Here is a 19,310-nt window from a genome sequence, read left to right as displayed (position 1 = left end):
ACCGGTCACGCGGGCCATGCATGCTGGGAGCAATGTGATCTGAAGTCAAACACTCACTCACTGGTCGTGACACTCTCTCTGTTCCGTCAAATCCTCTTGACCACGTGGGAGGCTGTCACTGTGTCTCAACTTTGTCCAGAACCTTTGCGTTGATGACGGCTTCAGCCTTAGCCAGGTACCCGGAACAGACGCCCAACACCAATGAAACTCAGTGGAAACCCATGACAAACCGGTGAGGGATATCGTGAGGGTGTATCAGCGTCACGCCCTTCCTCTCATTCTCATTCACGTTCACATTCACATGCACATGTCGTAAATGCGTCACAAATTCTATCCAGTGCTCAGCGTCATCGCAAAGCCTCACTTTTGTGTCCAAGTCCAATGAGATCCTGTGACATTTCCACTTTCACTACTACTACTGATCAGCGGTGAGACCGCTCCAGCATCAATATCCAAGCCAATAAATATATCGCTCATTCTGACTTCGCTTTCGTTATGGCTAATACAGTATAAACATCGTCGTGGTGAGACATGCCTGCCTGCGTGCATATCGCGTGGGATGCTTTCCGTCGCTTCTGGATATGTAACACCGAAAACTTCCAAGCCCGCAGCATCGGCGCATCCGCACACGCCACAGAGGAGTGTGTACTCATCTGTCCCAGATTGCCGGGTAAATAGACATTCAGAGAAATAAACAATCAGTCTTGCAGTAACGACATGTGATATAACGTGCTACCATGCCAGCAAGTGGAATGCTTCCATCATCCTTCTAGTAGAATAGATCTCGCTTCAATCCTTGTAAATCTAGATAATGCTCTTACTCAACCGTCAGGCGATTGATAACCGCTATCTCAGAAAGGTCAAAGCACCTGATAAAGACGTCAAGTATCGCGGCCACATCACCAAGTGGCCCCGAAGACGGCCCTTCTTTTATGGATACTCAGAACGAACCGAGGCTGGAATAAAAAATGATTGAATGAACAAAGAACGCAAGTCTATTGTGCTAGTTCGCAGAAAAGACTGGTAGCAATGGCATCTGAGCGCCAGAGCAGCAAGCCCATGTATACATACGTGCGTATATATGTGTGAGTGATACTTGTAAGAATAAACAATCTTCAAGGGGGTCGCGCGCATCTTTGAATCCAAAAACCCATAAAAAAGAATAAAACGGGTGAATTGATAAGCCCCCATGGTCATCCTACTACCCGACTTTTCTTTCCATCTGCAGACCAATGGCAGGTTAAATATCCATTATCCACCAGATTCCAAAAGAGCAAGAGACTGTTTCTTCGGGGGTATTAAGTCTGCTTTGCCTGTAAGACATCCCCCATCCTCGTCGGCTGTAGTGCGTCGTTGTCCGACGAAAACAGGGAAAAGGTTGTATACTATGTACAGGTTGGAGTGTAAAAGAAAAGAAACGACAGAAATTCACCAACTCCTAACCATGCAGGCCTGGACCATCATCCATGGCCAGCTTGACCCCAACGCCAATATAGGTGAATGCAAAAGTTATAGGCGCGCAAATCCAATGTTGCTCGTATTATCAAAGAAATGGTTGTTTAGTGCTTGTAGGACATTTCAAATGTCGTTCCATCAGTCATTAAGTCGTCTAGTAGCCCGGCTGGCCTGGCATCTTGCCCAGCGAGTGGGAGCCAGTGCCCTTCGGGGGTAGATGGTTGTGGCAAAAGATCTTTTTGTTGCCGTTGGCTGTGTTGTCCTTCTTGGTCGCATCAATGAGAAGAGCGGGGTCATCGTAGGATTCCAGCTGGCAGCACTCGACATTCTTCAGCCAGCGGTTGTGGATGACGTCCTCAATGCTGATACGCTTTTGCGGATCAGGGTTCAACATCTGTAGCACAAGACGGCGGAGAGCAGGTGGGGACATGCCCACGTCGAGGGCGTAGCATTTGGGGTAATCCGTATCAGAGATAGTGGCGTCGGCATTTGGGTGCTTTCCATACCATGTTTCCCAGCCCTTGACGAGCTTATCATAATGGAGCTCTCCTGGGACAGCGCGGGACCAGATGGCGCCGCCAAAGGTGAGATAAATCATGACAATCGCAGAACTCCACACGTCGAGTGATCGGGGGTCGTAGCTTTCCTTCTTGGCGAGGACCTCAGGAGCGATGTAGGGCTCACTTCCACAGATGCCAGGTGAGCAAAGGCGGATCTCGCCGCTCATGTTACGGCCGCATTGTCCACCAGCTTCACGAAGACCCGGGTGAGTACCACAGAAAACTTCCGATACACCAAAATCGGTAATCTTGAGCTTACTGTCCTTGGTGATCAGAAGGTTCTCAAGCTTGATATCACGATGGGCAATGCCATTGGCATGCAAGTAATGGACACCTTGAATAAGCTGCTTGAAGAGACACATGCGGTCCTTCTTCCGGTCATCACCCTTGAGATGACCCTTGGAGACCAAGCTGAAAAGATCACCTTCCGAGCAATATTCCATGACATGGTTCCATCGCCCGTGATCGGTACATAGGCGGAAAGTCTCCACAATATTGGGATGATGTAAGCTCTTCGCAATGCTGAACTCTGACTTGATCTTGTTCTCGTAGTCCTGCTGGCTTTCCCGGTGCGATTTGCCGCGGAACTCCTTGACGGCGTAGAGCTCTTCTGGGTAACCTTTTCGCATCATGAGGGTAACCTTGGAAGCCGCTCCCTTGCCAAGATGCTTGCCATGACGGCCGAGGAATTTGCGCTGGTATTCGAATTCATTCTGTAGCTCAGCTACGTCCACAGCGAAATCATCAGGAAGGCTCAAACTCATGCGTCGAGCCTTGGCACCAGTACCGGAGTCAGGAGGAAGAGGCCAGACACTTCGTTCGGGTGGATACATAGTCTCGTCGCCTTCCGCAGGAGGTGGGAGAGGGGTGCTGGGTCGGCTACCGTCATAGCTGCTAGCTCTGCGGGTGTACTCAGGACGCTTGTGTCCGGTCCCTCGGCTGGGGTTGTGAGCGCCGACGAAGTTAATAGCTCGGCCACGCAGAGTCAGACCAGTCGATGCACGGTTCTTCTTGAAGTCTCTTTGGCTGGGAAGAGACTTGTCAGATGCAGGTTCGCGGTGTACGGGAGCCATTTCCAATCCATTGTCGCTCGGCGAAGGGGGTGAGTTGGAACGAGTAGTTGCAGAAGAGCGGTTCATGGAGAAACGACGGCGAGCTGCAGCACGTGGTTGTCCATTTGTTTGAGGTTCCGTTGGTGCGGACACGACGGAGGGTGTTGCAGATTCCGAAGGTATATAATCGTTCTTAACGTGGGAATTTGATCGGCGGAAGAAGCTGGACATGGTGCGCTTGAAACTCGAGGTCGATATGGAACCTCGGGTTGACTGACGAGTGAGAGAACTGCCCGGCTCAGGTTCCGTTGCTCTTGGAGTACTTGGTTCGTAGGTAGTAGGAGGGCGGCTGTTATTTACGGATTGTGATATATATGATCCTTTGTTGGGGTTGGCCGAGTTGGGGATCGAGATAGGTACAACTCCTGAAGATGTGGCTGAAGCCGTCTGGTAAGACTGCAGATGTTGGAGGTCCTGCAGGTCCTGGCTCTGGAGGGTGAAGTCCTGGGACTGGCGACCACTAACAGGTGTAACGGGTTCAACGGCGGATTCGCTTCCAGATTCACCACCTTCTTCTAGGACAATTGATTCAGTAAGGTCGGTACTATATTCGCGAGGCGACGATAGGGACTGGAACTGGTTTGGGCGAAAGGTAGAGGATGAGGTACTTTTATCTGTGGCGGGAGCAAGCAAAAAGACGTCAGCAGGCAGGGATGACTTGATGTTGATGTTGGAGAAGTTGCAGTTGCAGGGTTCGGGTTGACATGGGACAAGGCTAGGGGAACTAGGGATTAAACTGGGGTGCGCATGAGGCAGAAATAGAATGGAACGTGAGTTCTGAGTAAGAGGGAGCGAGAACGAGTGATCATGCAGCAAAACTGGACCGAGACCCCCAAAGTGTGCCAAGGCTCAGCAAATGTCATGAATTTGTAAAGTCTAGGCTCAGCCCAACAAGGCACAGCGAAGGGGAAAGTGACGGTGACAAGTGATAGACAGTAACAGTGACAGTGACATTGACGGAATTATAATGGGGAAATGGGATGGATGGAAATAACCAAATGGCGAATGTCCGAACAAACCCAACATTCTGGTTGCGTCCATCCAATTGCCGCTGTTTATTTTGTTCTTTTTTGTATTTTGCCTCTGCCTTTGCTTTCTCAGCAAATGACAAGGTAAAAAAGTGCAAGCCCACTTACAAAAGCCGTCGTTCAAAGCCGATTTGATTCAGCCAAGTCTAGCTTCAGTTGCAGGTCCCACGTTTATCGCGTCACTACTCGACTCGCAGCGTGGTCCGCGGCGCAGGGTCCACGGAGATGGAGAGACTTCTCGCTTCCGGTGGATGTGGGAATGACGAAATGAATGTGAGAAGACAAAAGCGGAGAAACAATCAAGTGCAAGAAGTGAAATGAAATGAGTTGCTGCTCATCAAAGAGCAAACCCAAGACATGAACACGAGGGGGAATAGAAACAGGAATAGGCTTGACTTGAAACGGGCGAATGGACGGGCAATGCTTGCCCAGATGGGTTTGGGTGAGGATAGAAAGAGGCAAATCAAGGAGAAGACGGGAAACATGGAGTTGATTACAGAGACAAACAACAGTAAGAGAATTGTATATCCATACCTGTGACGAGGGTGGAGGGCCCCTGTGGTTGGTGCTGGTGGGGTGCTACCATGGCCCTTGGGGCCGAAAGTGCCGCCATAATGCCCATCTTTTTCGAAGTCGGGGGCTGAGAAATAGCGAGATTGAGCCTTGAGGGCGCTTCTGTTGTTTTATCTCGGACGGGGCTTGTAGTGAATGGCGACGGTGTCGAATAGAGGGGTACAGAGCTTCGGTGTACAGGCGGCGCCTAAAGTACAGAGCAGGTGCTGTCGATTGGGGGAGGGCAGCTGGTCACTAACAGAAGCGAGGGACCAAGAGCTGTAAGTCAGAGCCACACACCCACCATCCAAGGATTGGGGTCAGTTGAGTGATGGGGACGGTTCAGCGACTAGAGTGCTGTGTTGTGCTTCTGTCGCTGGGCGAATGGCGTTTGTGGTTGGTTCGTCGGCAAAATGCGAGAAACACTCGATGGCACTACCGAATCGTTGCGGCGATATGGTAGGCAAGGTATCCAAGATTTGCGATCTTGGCAGAAGACTTTGACCCAGAGGAGTAGCCACGAGGTAGCTGCAGAATACCGTGATCACGAAAAAGGTGTTGCGTTCAAGCCTATGGTGTCTTTTTTCTCAAAAGTTGACAACTGATAGATTGCAACGGTCGATTATGCCGGGGCTTTTGAGTTGATCAAGATCTCGTGCCCGTGTGTAAGCCTAGAATGCTTGTCGAATGTCGATGCGGTTCAAACGGAGTTCGGTGTCCGTTGTTCGGTCTTCAATTGAACATTGACTGTTGTCTATTGTCTCCAAACACGTTGTTGTCCGTTGTATGATCGATCTCCCACAATTGTTGAATGGGATGCTAGAGAAACCACATGGGACGTCGACTTGGTCGTAGGAGGATATGAAGACGAGGAGGGGGCGGCATCAAAAGTAGTAGCCGGGTGATTATAACAGTGAGAGTGAAGCAAAAGAGCAGCACGATCAACCAGTTTTCGTTTTTTCCCTTTTATGGTTATATAAATAAGGGAAAGAAGATGTTTAAGTAACAGCTGAAGGAGAGAGGAAAGCTGAAGTAAGGAGACGAGCAGAAGAGAGAGAGAGAAAAGCGCGCAGCTTGTCTTTTGTGTCCATACAAGTTATGAAGTTGCTACACTATTACTTACTCAGTGCAGTCGATCAATTCGGTCCCTTCACCAGTCTATCCCCAGCCCACCAGAGCCAAACCGAACTAAGGAACCCTCCACTCTTTCTTTGGCAAAGCTTCAAGGTGGATCACAGACCACAACTCGACGTGGGGAACATGGACAAGGGTCAGGATATGGATGTGGATGTGGATGTGGATGGGCCATGGGGAGGGGCGTGCGCATACTCTCATTTTCACACGCTCTCGCTTTCTCGTCCGAGTGCTGAAGCGATATGCACGTACAGTATCGAGTGTGTGTACGTACAGATACACAAGGCCAAAGCCAAAAACTTTGACTGATTCTGTATTGGATGCAATGACTGACATGCAGGTAACTCTGCTTGGGTTGGGGTAGAGAAAAAATGGTTCATGTGTGTGTGTGTGAGTGGGGGGTAAGGTATTTTGGAGATCGGGATACGGAGAAAGAGGCCGAGGATTGATATCGCTGAGTGAGTTATCCAGATCACCAACTGCTTGCTTCATCAAGAGGACAGCGGGCAGCAATCAATAATAAGTGTCCTCCGGTTTATTAATCCCGTCCATGGAACCCTTGGATAGATAAACGAAACTTGACTGGTCCATCTTGCTCCGTCGGACTACCTAGTAAAATAAATACGTACATATAAGCACAGTGCGTGATTTATCTACTAAAAATCCACATCTTATGCGACCCAGTGGGTGACTTGAATCGCCTTTTACCCAGATAGATGCAGCTCAGTTACCAAGGGGTGCGGCGAGAGTGCGGAATTCTTCAACGACGTAGGTGCAAGGCCAGATAGCAAAGGTAATTCTTCTGATGGACAGCCCGAGATACGAACGAAGGTTACGGGAATTTCCAGCTTGGAGATCACAGGCCAACCTGAAGATATGCCATAATTTCATCAATGGTGAAGTAAAGGCGCCAACACAGAAATTATGCGTGGATGAGCCATGGAAAAAGCTTGGCTAACTATCTTTCCCTTCACAATGACCGAAGTGCCCCAATTTTCCAGGTTCTGTCTCTGCATCTGCATTGCATTACTGAGGTCCAGTGCTCCCAAGTCTGCCCTGGCCCTGGCTTGACATTTAATCTCATCCGAGAGACTCTGAGTTTATGCTGTTAACTTACGTCAGTATTTTTGTCACTCAGTTTTCTCCTCTGCGTTCCCCTGCCCTGCCCTGAGCCTCTTGTTTATAGTACCTGATTCATTCGATCCATGACAACAGCTGCCTTTTGGGTTCTAGAGCTGCAGTGCCTCGGCCATACAGCAAGTAGCAACGGGAAACCTAATAATAGTTTATTTTGATGTTTCTTCTGGCTTCTGAAAAAACACATGTGCGTGCTGATGCAACTCTCCCGAGTCTTCAAGACAGCTGGAAGCTCCCGCTAATCAAATGACGATGCAGGCGCCATCAAATCAATGTTGTACCGTACCTGCTGAGAAGCCTCGGCGAGCATTTCGGCCAGTTTTCTGTGTGCTCTCATTGGTCTGCTCACCTTGACCCGGCCTCTCTTTCCCCATCTGGGGTCCCTTGGAGTGAGCGGTTCGCTGTCCTGCTCCAAAGTGAAAGTGTAAGTGCGACAGCCACTGACCAATTATCTGCATCGGCTCCACCGCCAGTCAAATCTGGTGTAAGCGCAATCGTCTCGAGTGTCGAAAATCTTCAAGCATCATGAATAAGTGCAAAAAAGCATCATCATGAACTTGCCTTTGCCTGATGAACTGAGTTATGACAACCTCGTTGTTGCATCTCGCACATCGCCACAAATATTCACCAAAATTTCTGTCTCGAAATCGTGTTTGTTGAGATCTTGTCTCGTCATCTCAGTTTAACCCCATGCAATTCCAGAGCGAGCATCTGCCCGAGACCCTGTTACAGCCAAGACTTTTCAAAAAGCGATCGTGACGCTGCACAACGGGACTCATAATCTTCCAGCTCATCAAATAACCCAGTTACATCATCGACAAGTCAATCAGGAACAGCGGTCAATTCCATGATGAACACTCGTGTCTCGTGCTTAATGCTCGCCCTTTTGTGACGATCTTCCACGTATCATGGATCTCCACATGAAGCATTCGTGTTTCTGCCCTCAGCAAATCATTAGGGTTACCGTCTCCTGAACAAGGCGCAAGCAGTCAATAATCCCGCGCCTCTCCCCAGCCCTGTCTCGCCCGGCCTCGAAAGGGAACGAATCTGGCGTCAGCAACTGGCGGTGCAATGGCTGAATGCCATGTCAAGTTTCTCCTTCAACCCCTTGCGGCATGTCAGCCAGCTCGCGTGCCTTTGAGCCAATTTCAGCCATCATTCAAAGCCAATTTAGCTGACCGACTTGGACCACTGCATCGTTACAAAAAATACCCCACGCAAGCCGCGGGTTTATGTTCCAGGGGTTTGCACAAGAGGCAAGGTATCTTGGATAAAAATTAGCCAATGATTTGAGGAAGTTATGATGGCCTAATGAAGAGTCTAGCCCACGATACGATTGCATTCAAGTTATGTTCTCCTAATAAAGGCACTCAATTGAAGGATAATGGGATTATATGGGGTACACCGTACCGACCACGAACAATACTAGAATACCTGCACTATTGGTACCCGCTCTGTCGCCTCGCCTGAGTCGACGGAGAGCATGAAACGGAGCCTGGGAAATTTAATTATAGGTCTCTTGGTCTCTATAGCCGGCTGCACTGCTACCACTCAGGGCAAGGGCAGCATCAAAATCCACCAGGATAAGCGCCTCAAAGCCGTTGATTGGAGTTGCTCGGGAGAGACGGCAGTTCTCATCAAGAGCAGGAAGGCCAGCATTTTCCACGGAGCCGGAGTAAAGTGTCACTGATCAGCAACCCTCAACTTCGACTGCATTTGCATGCGAATCATGAGTCTTGCCATGGTGCCGGATCTTGGCTAGGATTGGTCATTTCGACATCCAAGAGCCGCAATCAGACATATCCTTTCATCCGCAACACCGCGGTTGTCAAAATCAGCCCAGTTTCTGCCTGCCGTTGCGGCTCTGATATCGGACATTGGACGGCGCTTATCCGGTCAGCATGCTTCCAATCATGCGAAAATCCCGGTTCGCTTTCCGGAGCTATCACATATGAAGTTTTAGACCAACATATCTTCGATCTTCAGCAATCTTTTTTTCGACCTCAGAAGCTGCGACCAGTGCCATTGCTTCCGATTAGGTTTCAATCTGCCGGCAGTGATCGCCTTCACTTCGTCACTCCTGTCTGCAGTGTCCCCTGTTCAACTTCGCCAGAGACGCGCAAACAAGGTGCTGCTGTGTAGCCGGACGACGAATGTCCTTTGACACAGATCTGCGCATGCGCGTCCTCCTCCGTCAAAGCTCTCGCTGCATTGCGATTGCGCCTCAAAGTGACGCACAAGTAAGACAAGTTGCGCGGCGGTTTGAGATTATTCAAAGTAAGCTTGAATTCTAACTCATACCTGTCACGCCTGATCGGCGTTGATAGACATAACAAGCGGCATTTACGTTCCCTTATGTGCAACGCAAATCGCATGGGATTTGATTAAGCGCAAATTGGATTTCGGGAAGCCCCCTGGCGTGTCCAAGTGTCGGTCTGTGTTCTGTGATCTCTCTAAGCAAGCCAGGAATAAGGAAACTTCTCCAGGCATCAATCAAATAACAAAAACAGGAAATGATGGTCATCAAAATATCCACCTATTCGCGATTTAAGGGGATACAGAGGTCGCACCGCAAATTTGGCTTCACGACAATGATGTCTGCACTGTCTGGCATCTTAAGTCCCTTGTCGCCAAGACCGTCAATGTCTCCCCTGTTCTGGCAGCCCTGAGTGGCAGAGTGGCTCGATACCAAGATCTTGACCAGCCCAGCGAATCAAGGGACCTTTCTAGGGCTGCCTAACTCGCCTTTAATCACAACTCATAGTCGGTGGAATTCTGCCCCGTTCTTCACGATCTCAGGAAGCCTATGACTCTATCGTCATATTCACACGCGCCTGCAGCGGCTGTTATTTCAAGGTTGAGTGATCTCGTGGTTTTATAAACCTGGAAGCGCATACTAAGGTCGCGAGCTCCTCCAAAGCCGGTCCGGTGCGGGATCTCCATTCCACGCCCACCCCAGGCCACACCATTCAAGCCATCTTTCTCGCCTCTGCATGACAGGGATGGCTGACACGGGTACGAGTGCGTCATATGCGCCCCGGGGAGACAAGGAAGTGGAGTTGATCCCTGGATCTCCCGTGGCACGGTCCCTTGTCTTTTGTGTCTCTAACACACTCTCGATCGCTCATTGGATGTTTGATATCGTTAATCCTATCTTGGCCGTAGGTTATGCGCGTGTAAGAAACAAAGTCTTGTACACGTTGAGTTAAACAACTCACGATCGACGGTCGTTTCTAATTCAAACTGAGTTTCTGTCGGCCCGTGCCCGATGGCAGTGCTGACATTTTGCGATGCCTTGACGGGCTCAGACTAAGGTCTTGGTATTTAGGTATTTGCTGCTGATCAGGGATCAAGGTTCAATTATGAGGCTGTCAAGTCAAGTTCTCGAGCTTGGCCACCGGCAAATAATCTCATATTGACTCAAACACGGCACTTAGAGTGCTTTTAAAATCCGTGGTTCACTTTGGCAATTTGGGCCACCGCACCGGAAGTGCTTGGCGGACGGACGCTGCTACATCGATCGTCCATGGGTTAATTGTTTATTCTACCTTAATTCTGTCTTCACCGTAGCCTTGATGGTGATCTGCCGAACGTGCTTTGCAAACCGCTTTTACCTTTTGACAAGGGTCAAACATCAAGCCCAAAGAGTCGATTGCTTAAAGATGCCAAGCAAGGCATTTACAAGGGTCTTGACGAACTGGGTAAGAGGACTCTGATCAGATACTGATGCCTGACCAAGAGAAACTTCATCGAGTGGTACCTCACCACTGGGTCATCGAGTGACAAACACTGAAGATCATGCTGAAGCATGCTGTTACACGTGGTTCTTATCTTTTACGTCAGGTATGAATCTTGTCATCACGAGAATTGACACCGACACTTTTCCGACACGCGAGGGCACTCAAGCTGAACGCACGATCCGCCCCATATGAGCTGAGATAGATCAGAGGATTTGGAAGTTATTGCAAGTGCAAAAGACGTCAGTTGCAAGCACGTAATATCTACAAGCGACACCATGACATAGGAAATCAAAGCACAGCGGCAAACCTCGAGTGCTCTCTCTATGCTCAGTTGCTTCAAACCCATGATATGAAGTGGCTCTCTCCAGTATTGACTCCGCTGTTATCATTATCACACATGCCGATATCCTAGAAACTTGCATTTACATCTGAGCTAACGAACGGTAGTCTGCATCAACAAGCCGGCTTTTATCTCGTGACTTTTATAGCCGGTCTCAAGGTCCTACGAATGAGACATTGAATTCTTTACTGCAATGCAGGCTCCTCGGCCAAGATCCTTCGATCCTATCGGGGTACTCTCATGACGGATGCGAGACTGGGTCAAGGACCTCCAGATTCATCCATGAACTTGTCATGCCATACAGGCAGGAGGGATGCCAAGAAGCTCCAGTTGAACAAACGTCAATGGGAACGATAATTACCTGATCACGGCGTTGAGTCCGAGAGAGGTTGCTTTCTTGGCCCCGTTGGCCCGCAAATATATGTTATTGGATTTCGAAATTGAAAGGTTTGCATCGTGCATCAAACAGTGGCGGATAAGACTTGCATGAGCCCATGGAATATCGCGTCGATTGGCTTGAACATCGCAACACCCTCAAGATAGCTAAGCCCAAATGGTCTGGTGAGGCACCTTCAAGATCTAAGCAAATGCCGGATCTTGCCACACCTTTTCGATCTCTCTTTTTGGATTGAGACGTACTACACCTAAGACGGTAAAGACCAAGTCAACCTCAGCTCTTGCTGTTGATGATACACAAAAGTCAAACGAAAACTTAGGCGCGGCTCGCATCTGAAAGGTGAAGCCGCCGAAGAACAGTTACTGATAACGCGTGGTCCGAAGTTAGAGCCAGTTCAGATAACTGTGCCTGCTACGACCAGGAGGGAGTGTGCATCCGTGGCCAATGTCGGTCCGCCCGTGGTTAGCTTACACGACGCTATCGTCGTTCAATTTGACATTGGATCTGTCGACAACGCCGTCTCGCTGCCGGCTGGCAACTGCAGGGCCCTAGACATCATCCCACGTTGATGCACTGGACCTGGCGTTGTTTCGATGCCTTGCATGCATGGAGTTCTCACGTTTTTCCCAGAGCACAAACAGGTATGACATTGTTGCTCAGCCCTGTGACACTCTCTTGATGCCAGACCAGCTCGAAGACGTAAAAGAGCTGCTATTCAATGAACTACTCCCCCTGTCATATCAGGCCATGATCATTCACGGCGTCCAGGTGCTGAACTGCTCCTCTTGTTTGGTCAATTGCTTGGCGAAATCTGCCATGTTGACGCCCACGATGTTCCAGACTCGAGACCCGCTGCAAGTGCAAGACCTGACACGTACAAGGCCAGGGCATAATGAGAGGACATGTGCATCAGCACTGTACTGTCTGTATGGATAAGGATGGTAGTTACGGTGCGACAGAGACAGGCTCCGCTTGAGAGTTGACGAGGGACAGAAAATGCCTCACCACAACAAGTCCAACTTAGCCAAGCCAAGCAAGCTAACAAGGCACACTGAACGGCTTTCAGCGGATAACTTTTTATTTACTTGCCTGAGTTGGTAAGTGGCTCCATTGGATTGAATCCAACAGTCTGGAAACACGAGCTCCATCCATCACAACTCAATTGCTTGCTGTGGTGCAACCTACCTATTTACTGATCTGATGAATGGAATGAATCAACAGCAACATCAGCCATGGATTGTTTAGGTTATGGTGGCGTTATTCGTCTGGGCACATAGAGCATCATCATTTTCTCGATGGATTCAGCTTTTCTTGAATTGAGATTCTGTTGGAACAAGCGCACCTGTCGTTTGTCAACGCCATGCCATGGCATGCTTCGTTACGGCAGAGCGAGCGAGCGAGTCTCGTCCAGACACACCAATTACGTATCATGATGAGACGTGGGGTCGCGGTTACAGTGTAGTACCTACAGAACTGCAGCATGACATTTAAACTCAAGGAAGCTATATCGATCCGGGTTACGGCGTCAGTCTCAATGACGAGTGACAGTTGTAGACGCTGCACAAGGCATGTCACCAGGTGTTGGCGTTTTACCCTACTTGTCGGTTAGGTTACTGGGAAGAGGGGTGAGATGATGCTATCGAGCCTCTCCCCTCAGTCTCTCGGCGCCCAAAGGCAGCTACGGGATTGGTCAATTCGAGGATCGCCGAGCATCTGACAAAGGCTATCATGATCTGGCTGGTCTGGATATTTTTACTCTTTCCATGCATCTTTTCTAGACCCCTTTGGCGTCGGCTTGGCCGCCGGCCGCGCAACTCAACTGACCACAAGCTTTTTAACAAGCTTACCATCTGTACTGTAGCTCGACTGACGAGGGGTTCCCATGGCCAAGAAAGACAGTGCGATACCTAACTTATCTACTATTTTAGATGAGGGGAAACAAGCTCTTTTCTCAACGCAGCAACGTGCATTCTCAGCGGCACAGCTCATCACTCGAACCTTGGCTTTTCTTGGCCCCGTGGTCTCGCCTAAGAGACACATAAAGTTGTTGAGACAGGTACGCCAAAAGCTTCAAACTCAGCTGAGAAGCTACATATCTATCTTCTGTATCCGCACTACTACAAGGATAACTGTGGATGAGGAGCAAGCCACTTCCGTTTTCCCCCGCCATGTACCCCATATTCTTGGCGGAGACGTCTGCTTTTAAGTCCAACGAAGATCCTCGAGGGACCAGACTAAAACTACCTAATGGTGATGGAGTCTGCCACGCGATTCTCTGCGTTGGGTATCACCAAATTCATCTGCATCTGGGGTGCATCGGTGGCGGGAAGCAGGACTCAAATCGGCCATTGCGCACCCTTCACAGAGCCTAGATGGTGCTACACAGTATAATTTTCACGAAGCCGTGATCTGAGTTGGGCTGAGAGCAGACCCAATCATCAAGGAAGCTGCAAAGTCTGCCCTTGCTCAATACTTCCTGTCGCATAACATCACTCACACCAACTTGGGTCAATGATGAAGCAGCAGACAGGACCTCGATATCCCCTTCTCCCGCTTGTCCGTTCTCAAGAACCGAGGGTATAGGTAGGTAAACTGTTTGGTGGGTGTGTTGAGCTGCTACCTTCCAGGCTGGTTACAGGTTACAGTGAGCACTGGACGTCATTTCTCTTTGTGCTTACTCTGCCGATGCGATATACACGAGGGCACATGAAACACTCGCTCGGTACGAAGACGAGCAAGCTCAGAACTGTTATCGGCTGGTAGCTGACACTTGTACTGCTGCCGAGTGGTGGCAAAGTGAATGCAACAATGAAAATCAGGCATGACCATGCTATGCTGTCCATTTGGCCCCCGGAACCCGACACAACACAACACAATGCCTGCTGCATTCAACTTCTTTCAATACAGTACCTCCATCTCGGCGTTACGGAACTTTCACGATCTTTGTCTTGCATTTGCCTCTGTGTTTTATCTATCAAGGGGCGTCTCTTGCTCTTGCAAAGGAATGTCTTCCCGAGATCGTCCACGACTCAACTGCTTTGTGACTAACACGTGGGGGCTTTACTGCGATAACCACCCGGTGAAATGACCATGTGAGAATATTCTCTTGCAAGTGCAGCAACCATGCTCTTGTCTGATTATCTTTATGGGATGGTTTAGAGCAGTCGTAAGCCGATCATTAATGTATGTGAAGGTCAAAGATGCCGTTAGCCGAGCAGAGAACATGACAACGAGGGCATTTAATCAGTGCACTTTGAAATTTGTCACAATTTCCAAGGCATTTAAGGATTGCTTTGAAGTCAAGGCAAGCTGCTGTTGAACGAATCAGTGCTGCCAAAGAATTATCCAGCCGTCTGTCGTTCTGTTTGGCGAGCTGAGGGATGTCAAACCGGGACGCGCTTGTGGGAATGCTCGCTGTTCGGCATGTTCAAGCACCATTCGTTCATGTGCTCGATTGACGGCTCAAGACAAATAAAGCCATCCAACGACACTTGCAACTATTTCGATGTACAGTGTAGGCTGCGTGTAATTACTACTCAATTCTTGAGGTATATCTGATGTAGCACCTATAACCAAGAGCCCATCCACCGTCCAGCAACGCCGATCCAACAATAATTATAAGAAAGGAAAGTCCAAAGGAAGCTTGCTCCATCGGGAACTTGTAGTTATCCCCAGCCTGTCATGGTCCAGAACGCCTGATTCTCTCTCTCTCCTTGTGTGTTACTTGACTTCCTGTGCAGTTGGCTGTACAGGGTCATTGATTTCCATATCTAACGGTTCGTTGTCCATCCATCCAGAAAAGTCATCGTCGTCGTCTGCTGCGGCTGGAGCGGCAGGTTTTGCCTCTATAGGGCTGGCTGACTTTTCATCTTGCACAAGTGAGGATTCGTTGGTGATCATCGAGGGAGGATGAGATGTCCCGCTATCTGTCACTGTTTGCTCATCACTGGAAGCCCACACTTGATGGTTTGAAGGGTCATCACCCGATGGGGTAGCGGGCTGAGAGTCCTCTGGGGCGGCAACGACGAATACATTCTGTCCATTGTCCGGTTCAGGTGCGTGGCTCTGTCTACGCCGTCCGCGAGAAGGCAAGGGAGGACGGTGGTCGCCATGCTTCTCATGCTCATGCTCGTGCTCAGGATGGCTTTCGTGGTGAGTCTCAAGAGACTCTACCGAATTGTGTCCAGGGACTGGCTTCCTCGCAGGAACACTCGTCGGGGGTGCTATCCGCGTCATGCCATTTGTAGGCTTAGGGAGAGGTGTTCCTGGAGGAGGTAGTGGTTGACCTCTTCCCATGGGCTGGCTGAGATCAAGATGGTTTGCTTGCTCTGCCTGTCTGCGTGCTTCCTTGTGTCGTTGATAAGCGTTCCAGCCCCATTGTTTGGCTTGCAATGCTGCATTTGAAACAGCCGCCAGCGTAGTCTGTCTGTGGAGAGGATTATTCGGATGGTCTCGAGAGGCTTCACTGTGGTCCGACTCCTCGTCCACTTGAACAGGTACCTCCGGATGCTCACGCCGTGTAAAGAAACTCCTTCCCAGTGACCCTGTCTGGCTCTTGATGGACTCTTTCAAGGAGGCAGCAGAGGAACCTGGCCTTTCATCAGTGTGAGATGAACCAGTCGACGAGGTCGTGTTACGACGGCCGATAGCAACAGGAGTCTTCTGAGTGTCTTCCGGTACATCATTGTTGAGGGCTTCGTTTGCTGATGAGGAAGAGCGTGAAGACCGGGTTGACCGTTGGGAAGCAGACGATGATTCCAAAGGCGCGTCTGAAGTCTGGGGGGGTTTGGGGGAAGCGTCGTGTGAGCGGGAGTGCAGAGCCGCCATGTAATTAGTAGCATGATCAGGGGGTGATGTCGATGGCTTGAAAATGTCAGCGTGAGCGGCATCAGTACCCACGATAGGCTGTAGGGACGCCTTGGAGATCTTGGGCTTCAATACTGGGCTTGCACCAGGTCCCTTAGAGTCGACACTGGTTGATGAAGCAGAAGCGGAAACAGAAGCTTGAGGGTTGGTGCCTGTCCTGCTAAGTCTGCGCCCAAAGAGACCCGTTGGCGGTGGTGTTGCTTCCATGACTGGGACCGTCTGGCTTTTTTCCAGGGGTTTCGTCTCCTCTACTAAGTCCGGGGTTCCATCAAGATGGCTCACAGCTGCGACATCTCCTGCTGCAGCGACTATACTTTCGGCATCATTAGTGGAAATCGTGGCGTCATCTCCTTCAAAGATACCGCCTCGCCACTGCTTGTGCTCCGTCTTAAAAAAGGGCATATCATCCCAGAATGGCAACACAACTGTTTCTGCAATGACTTCCTTTATACGATTCTCGATCTGTCGAAGGATGACTGTATAAGTGATTTGTCTCGCACTAACAATGGGTTCGATATCCATTTCCATCTTGGGCATGCTCTGGAAAGTTACCCAAACTCGGTTGCTTGGTGGCGGTTTGATCTTGAGCAGCATATGACCCTCGGCTCTCTTGAGAACAGCTGCAAGGACAAGGTTGACTTCCCGTGCTTTAAATCTAGCGCCGAGGTCGATCTTTGCTGTGGCAGCGATTTCAATACGAGCATTTCCCGAGTATTTGACGTCGGCTTCAACGACACATTCTCCCTCAACTGTAAGATCCTTGAGTTTGAAGTTCGTAAAGTAAGGTGCCGCCGAGCCGGTGTCAATTCCATTGATGGTAATATGAGTAAGAAATGAAGGTCGTTTAACACGCGAGATCTTCTTAGTGAGCTTCTCACGGATGAAGGTCTCGATATCCTTCGTCTGGTTGATTCCTAGGAAGACCCTCCCAAGCAATGCATTTAGCCATCTTGAATGGATGTTCTCTTCCGTAGAGTGAAGCTTCTGGACCAGTGAGATGATATTCTTAACATCGAAATGCAATGGCTTCGGCACTTGGCCGTCCACCCCGAAACTCTGCTCTTGGTTTTTGAGCAGGGCAAAGTAGAAATCCTCTTTTGCTGAACAGTTTTCGGAGAATAGGAAGAAAGGTTTAGAAACAGGGCTGTCAGAAGTCAGTTCGGCACCAGCCTGTTTTCGGGACAGTCGGATCGCATTTCGCTTGATGAAGAGTTCGCCTTCAGGAGTGACATCACCGCCTGAGTATATACTGATTTCGTGGTATGCCAGGGAAACAACATGTCGGACTTCAACCTGTTCTTCGTCGTCGAACAACATAAGATGGCCATGTCTGGACAAAGGTCAGCAAAGGGATGTGGGGTATGGATAAGCTGCACAAACCTCAACACCACATAGAAAACGTTGCCCGCATTCTTGGGCCGTTGACTCGTGCTGTTACTGTTGTTGTCTAGAGGCCCTGGCGTGGGCTTCCTCTCGAATATGCTCCGGTACATGGTCTGATAGACACTGGGGCTCGAAGGAGCCACGGTCGTAGATCCCACGGGCGTTGACCGTTCGATAGGCTTCGCATTGATCCCCATAGGCGTGTACTCTCTGCACACAGCGAAGAAGCCGGCGGCTACATCGAGGTCGTTTTCGTGCGGGCGGTTGTCCTTCTTGTGCGACCGCTTAGCGGCCTCGAGGGCGGTTGTATCATCGTCCTTGTCGACGATGGGGCTGTATTTCGGTTCGTTGGCGGTGTCGTCGACGATGGGAGAGGTATAGAATATGAAGGCCAGCACAGACACTATCACCAGCGGTATAAAGGTCAAACCGCCGAGGACGTATGCTATAAGAAGAGACTTGAAGCTGGCCATGGCTCCGAATTCCGGAGCCACAAAGGCTCTCTGAAGGGAGCTTTGTGCGCAGGAGGGGCACTATACTACACCCTAGACTATAGCTAGAGGATACAGCGAGAAGGAGGCATCGGATGGAGAGGAAAAGATCAGGGTCGATCAGGTACTGAAGGGAGGAAAAAGTAGTTGACGATGCGAGATCTTGGTTGGGGGAGACGGAAAGATTATACGCGGAGTTAGTTGATAGGTTGGCACTTTCAAGTGAGTGTATGTAAGTGACACCGCTAGAGGCTAGAGGTACCATACCTTGGGAAGGTACCTCGAGCTTACGGGCTACATACGTCATGTGATGAATCCACTGGCTGACAGGCCTCCCCCGCCGTTCACGACTAGGACAAGGTACCTTGTAGAGAGACAAGATATTCACGGAGACAGCGGTAAAAGAATGAAGGACCTTCAGTGGGTCTCAGTGGACAATACAGTGGTCATTCGCTAATACTCTCATGATTATATCCAGTAAATAAATATCTCTCAAGTCCCGTACCTCGTGAGACGTGCTGTTCTCTGACGTACAACAAGATACTTGATTTGGCAAAACTACTAACTTTGATGATCGCCGTAGAAGCACTAATTCTTCGATGGGAATGGGCTGAAAAACGTACCGCACTAACAACCATGCCCGAAAGTCGAGGCCGTTCTGCTGGGACCTGAAACTCAAATCCAGTGGAGGCATCACAAGGCCTCTCTTGTCTTGGGTCTTTGGGTGGAGGCTACATATGCAATGTCAACTGAAATCTGTCCTCCGCCTCGGTTAACAAGCGCAAACAGCCCATAAACTTAACATTTCATGGCTTAAATGATAATGTTGGGCTGTCTGGAGCCATTAGACGAATCACTTGCTTTCAAAAGTCGTTACAAGTCGAAATGAACAGTAATAAAGTAGACATCGAGACCTCACAACGCCAACATCAATCAATCAGTCTAATACGAAAATCTCATTCAGTCATCAATACCCCTCGCCTAGAAACTCTCCAAGCACATCGCGTCTATACGCAAGCTCCTTCTTCTCTTTTGACCACAGCCTCGAGAACATTACATGAATCAATACTTCTCAGGTGAGCTGCGCTATACTAGATAACACCTGGACAGTAAAC

The 19,310-nt window shown here is 49.6% G+C and overlaps 2 protein-coding genes across 2 annotated transcripts; both read right to left on the bottom strand.

Annotated features, from left to right (window-relative positions):
• Nucleotides 1-1,609: 1,609 nt before the first annotated feature.
• On the bottom strand, nucleotides 1,610-3,298 carry FTJAE_747 (HAL kinase; the record flags this gene model as incomplete). The annotated part of the gene is made up of 1 exon (XM_037354190.1): nucleotides 1,610-3,298. The coding sequence occupies one exon, from the start codon at nucleotides 3,296-3,298 to the stop codon at nucleotides 1,610-1,612; it is 1,689 nt and encodes a 562-aa protein (XP_037212149.1).
• Nucleotides 3,299-15,175: 11,877 nt separating this feature from the next.
• On the bottom strand, nucleotides 15,176-18,177 carry FTJAE_746 (LIM-like homeobox protein; the record flags this gene model as incomplete). The annotated part of the gene is made up of 2 exons (XM_037354179.1): nucleotides 15,176-17,651; nucleotides 17,702-18,177. 2 exons carry the CDS (start codon nucleotides 18,175-18,177, stop codon nucleotides 15,176-15,178), a joined length of 2,952 nt encoding a protein of 983 aa, XP_037212148.1.
• Nucleotides 18,178-19,310: the final 1,133 nt, after the last annotated feature.

The sequence above is a fragment of the Fusarium tjaetaba genome, assembly GCF_013396195.1.
Source record: "Fusarium tjaetaba strain NRRL 66243 chromosome Unknown NRRL66243_c0000018, whole genome shotgun sequence".
Classification (NCBI taxonomy): domain Eukaryota; kingdom Fungi; phylum Ascomycota; class Sordariomycetes; order Hypocreales; family Nectriaceae; genus Fusarium; species Fusarium tjaetaba.
This window is presented reverse-complemented; position numbering and strand designations above follow the sequence as displayed.